General features: G+C 34.8%; 1 protein-coding gene across 1 annotated transcript in view; it reads right to left on the minus strand.

Moving 5' to 3' along the window:
• Window positions 1-3,663, minus strand: part of LOC108765644 (fatty acid synthase) — a 35,669-nt gene that overhangs the window by 9,953 nt on the left and 22,053 nt on the right. The window contains exons 9-13 of the mRNA XM_018514450.1: window positions 3,001-3,309; window positions 2,348-2,767; window positions 1,218-2,236; window positions 794-1,038; window positions 17-710 (exon numbers count right to left, since the gene is read on the minus strand). Coding sequence (XP_018369952.1) covers window positions 17-710; window positions 794-1,038; window positions 1,218-2,236; window positions 2,348-2,767; window positions 3,001-3,309 — 2,687 coding nt within the window. The remainder of the gene's footprint in view (window positions 1-16; window positions 711-793; window positions 1,039-1,217; window positions 2,237-2,347; window positions 2,768-3,000; window positions 3,310-3,663) is intronic.

A 3,663-nucleotide genomic window follows, 5' to 3' on the forward strand; every position in this document is an offset into this window, starting at 1 on the left:
TTCAGTACAAGCATACCTTTCCCGTGTGTTTCCCGCTGGCCATAAACCTAAAAGCTTCTTCAATATTAATTTTTGGAAAAATTGTTGCTTGAATTGGTTTAATTGTTCCATTTTTTATACCATCGGCCATCATTTTGGACAATAGGGACTTATATTTGTGATCACCAGTGAACATATTATCCAGTATAATCCCATGAAAGCTAATACCTTTATTAAACTTGGACATATTCAGGAAATTATTAGATACGAGATCAAATTTTCCAATCTCTAAAAATCGACCGTTTTGAGCTAAACATCGAACAGACGCGATTAATTTTTCTTCCGCCAATGAATTTAGCACAATGTCGACGCCGCGCCCTTTCGTTTGGCGTATAACCATGTGTTCAAAACTTGTATCTCGAGAATTTCCAATATGATTATCCGAAATGATCGGAAACATTTCCTTAAGAAAGCTCCGTTTGTCACTTGTGCCGACGGTAGTAAACACTTCGCATCCTTCTTTAAGAGCGAGATGAATAGCTGCTTGTCCTATACCTCCAGTACCAGAATGTATAAGTATTTTATCGCCCTTTTTCATTTTTCCATAAATGTATAAGGATAAATAAACCGTGCTATAAACGCACGGGACTGATGCCGCTTCTTCAAATGTCCACACATCGGGTATCTTCCAACAAAGATTTTCATCTTTCTCAACAATGTTTGCTATGCAACTAAAAAGAGAAACTTTTATTTGTTGTCCATTTTATGTCATCATAATATAATAATTTCTTGTAGTTATTTTTTTATTACTTACTCAGTATTACGAATTCCCATTACACGTTGTCCGTTAACATCAAAACCCACATATTCCATTCCAAGAGGAAGAGACTGAAATAACCGTCCTTTTAAAATATCCTCTTGAGATGTTAATTTACCAGTGGCGAGCATTATATCTTTAAAATTCAGAGATGAGTAAACAACATGCACTAATTTCTCACGACGAGACACAACAGATAAATTATTTTCTATCCAACAGAATGTACTTAAGTTACCTCGAACCTGTGAAGAAATAAAATTTTCGTATTATGATATGGAACGTATATAGAATATAATTCTAAAAGGAAACTTTGTGACAGCATTAAATCCATTTGTCAAGTAAAATTTTGCATTTAAAAGACAAACAAGAGATAATATTATTACAATGATAAAGAACTATATTTTAAAAAAGTTTGTATTACCCTTTGACAAATATGAGCAGTAGGTACATGTATGGCTTCGAGTCGCGGCAATTTTAAATGTCTGTACGATCCCCAAGTTTTATTAGATCGCAACACATTAATGGTCATATCTTTCTGCAATTGTTCTTTGTAGAAGGGGTCTTGAAAAGAGAATTTAGGTGCCTGTTCATCTTGTAGGAGCACACCCCTAACAAGTTCACTACCTGGCTCTTTCCTCAAGCAGTTAATGAAACCCATTAAACCACATTCAAAATTTTTTTCTCCCACAATTATAATTCTGCTATTCCTGTCAAGCTTGTTTTCGTCACTCAAAAGCGACTTTAGATTCTCCAGCCAATTAAAGTTATCATTACTTATGTAAACAACAGTCCTTTCTCTTATTGAAATTTTTTTTTTCAGAAGTACAACTAGTTCTTTATCAGTGCGTTTTTCAAGTATAACGTTTAATTCGTATTGCTGCAAATGTTTTTTATAGTCAGTTAAGTCGCACTTCTCACGAGTCAACAGATAACCATCCTTTCTCAAAAATGGCAACAGTTGCTTTAACGATGTGTGTTGTTTGGTCAAAAGATTGAATCCAGTGACAATTGAGGCTTTGTTATCCAAAGGTGATTGTTCAAAATCTTTGATTGAGAAGTTTTGCGGTAAGTCTTCTGGCTTGAAACGATTTGATGATGTTAATAGAGTGACATTGACTTGTATCAGTGGTATATCACCAAATGCCTCAAGCAATAATGAAGACGAGAGATGTTCTAATTCAATATCGTCGACATCTTCCACTAGCTCAACGGCTTGCACTTTGGTAATTTGATGATCTTCCAGTACGAGTTGAGCCGATAATCGAATTGCTTCATTCAAGGAAATCTTACTGCGATCACAATGAGCTACAAATGTATATTCCTCGGTAACAGCATCTTGATCTAATTTCTGACGAGAGATCTGAGTAGCTTTCAGACCTCGAATCTCTACTCCGCCAGCTTTTATCGTGTCTATCTTTTTATATACTCGTACCTGTAATACTGTAATAAGACAAGTAAAATAATACGCTTCATATTATTGAGATCTTTAGGCAATATTTACGATATTGACGAAACGAATTGAACGATAAATTAATAATGGAAGTTAATTACGTTTATCCATATCTGTTGTAACTTCTGCATTATCTATGTTATCCCGCAGCTTCGAAGCATGAAGCGTTGGATTGATCACTAATTTTTTAATATCCGTAGGAACACACAATTCCCTAGTATCATATCCGATAATTATCATTTGTAACATAGTATCCATGAAAGATTCCCAGTTACTTTTCCAAGTAATATGTCCTTGGGTTCCCGAAATAGAGGCACTCTTTAATCCACGAAATAAGCCTCTGTACTGATATCCACGCAATTTCAATTCTTTGTAGACATCTCGTGCAGTCATATTTTCATTTTCATCATTAGTCTCCGATAATAGATCTGTCGGAACCATTTCTTGTTCTGGATTTAATGCCTCGTATACTGTACCCGTTACGACAATGCTGTCTCCTTCGGTTATTTCAAACTTTCCATCTGTAATATTCGTACATATTTGATTATTCTGCATTTTTGTCATCATACTGCATTAACTGTAATCGGTATTCGCTAATTCATCGGACCCAGATATTTTGTTCAACTGCCTTGTAAAGAATTATAATATAATAAATGCTTAAACAATAATTTAAGGTACAATGAACCTGCGAATACTACTATAGAAATTTCAGAGAAAATTTACTTAAATTAAAACAGTTAATACCCGTAAATACCTGTCTGTATTGCAATGTATAGTTTCACAGCATTACTTTTCGACAAATGAGTAGCACGAATAAATTTTACATCTCGGAAAACTATCGGTATCGTTGTGTGCATTATCCCATTTATCATGCCAATAGTTTTCCAAACGAGTCCCAAATAACCTGTCGCGGGTAGCAAATTTTTCCCATCAATTACATGACCGCTCATATATTCATATTCCTCATCGTCGAGTAAAATGTTCACGTATCTCCCTCTCGATTTTATAAACTCTGGTTCTTCTTTCGATACAAACCAATTTGCAGAATGATCCCATCTGATTTATTATAATTCACATTTATACGTGGATAATTATACGTACCAGGTATGTAAATATGAAACCGAAATTTTTTAATAGAAAATACACGTTTATTGCATGAAAATGATAAAAAATATTTTATTCGAAGTATTGCCCATCGCTAGCTATACATTTTTCCCATCTGTCTGACAATTTGTGGATACCACGTCAAAAAAATTATTGCTCTTTTGAGCCAAACCAGTCATCTAGCCATTTTCGTACATCTTCGTAAGAAGTGAAACGCTGCTGAGAAAGTGCGTGTCCCATCGATGCAAATAAGTAGTAATCGGACGGAGCCAAGTCTGATGAGTAAGCCGCATGCGAAAGTATTTCCCAACCA

This window comes from Trachymyrmex cornetzi, unplaced genomic scaffold, assembly GCF_001594075.2.
Source record: "Trachymyrmex cornetzi isolate Tcor2-1 unplaced genomic scaffold, Tcor1.1 scaffold507, whole genome shotgun sequence".
NCBI lineage: Eukaryota > Metazoa > Arthropoda > Insecta > Hymenoptera > Formicidae > Trachymyrmex > Trachymyrmex cornetzi.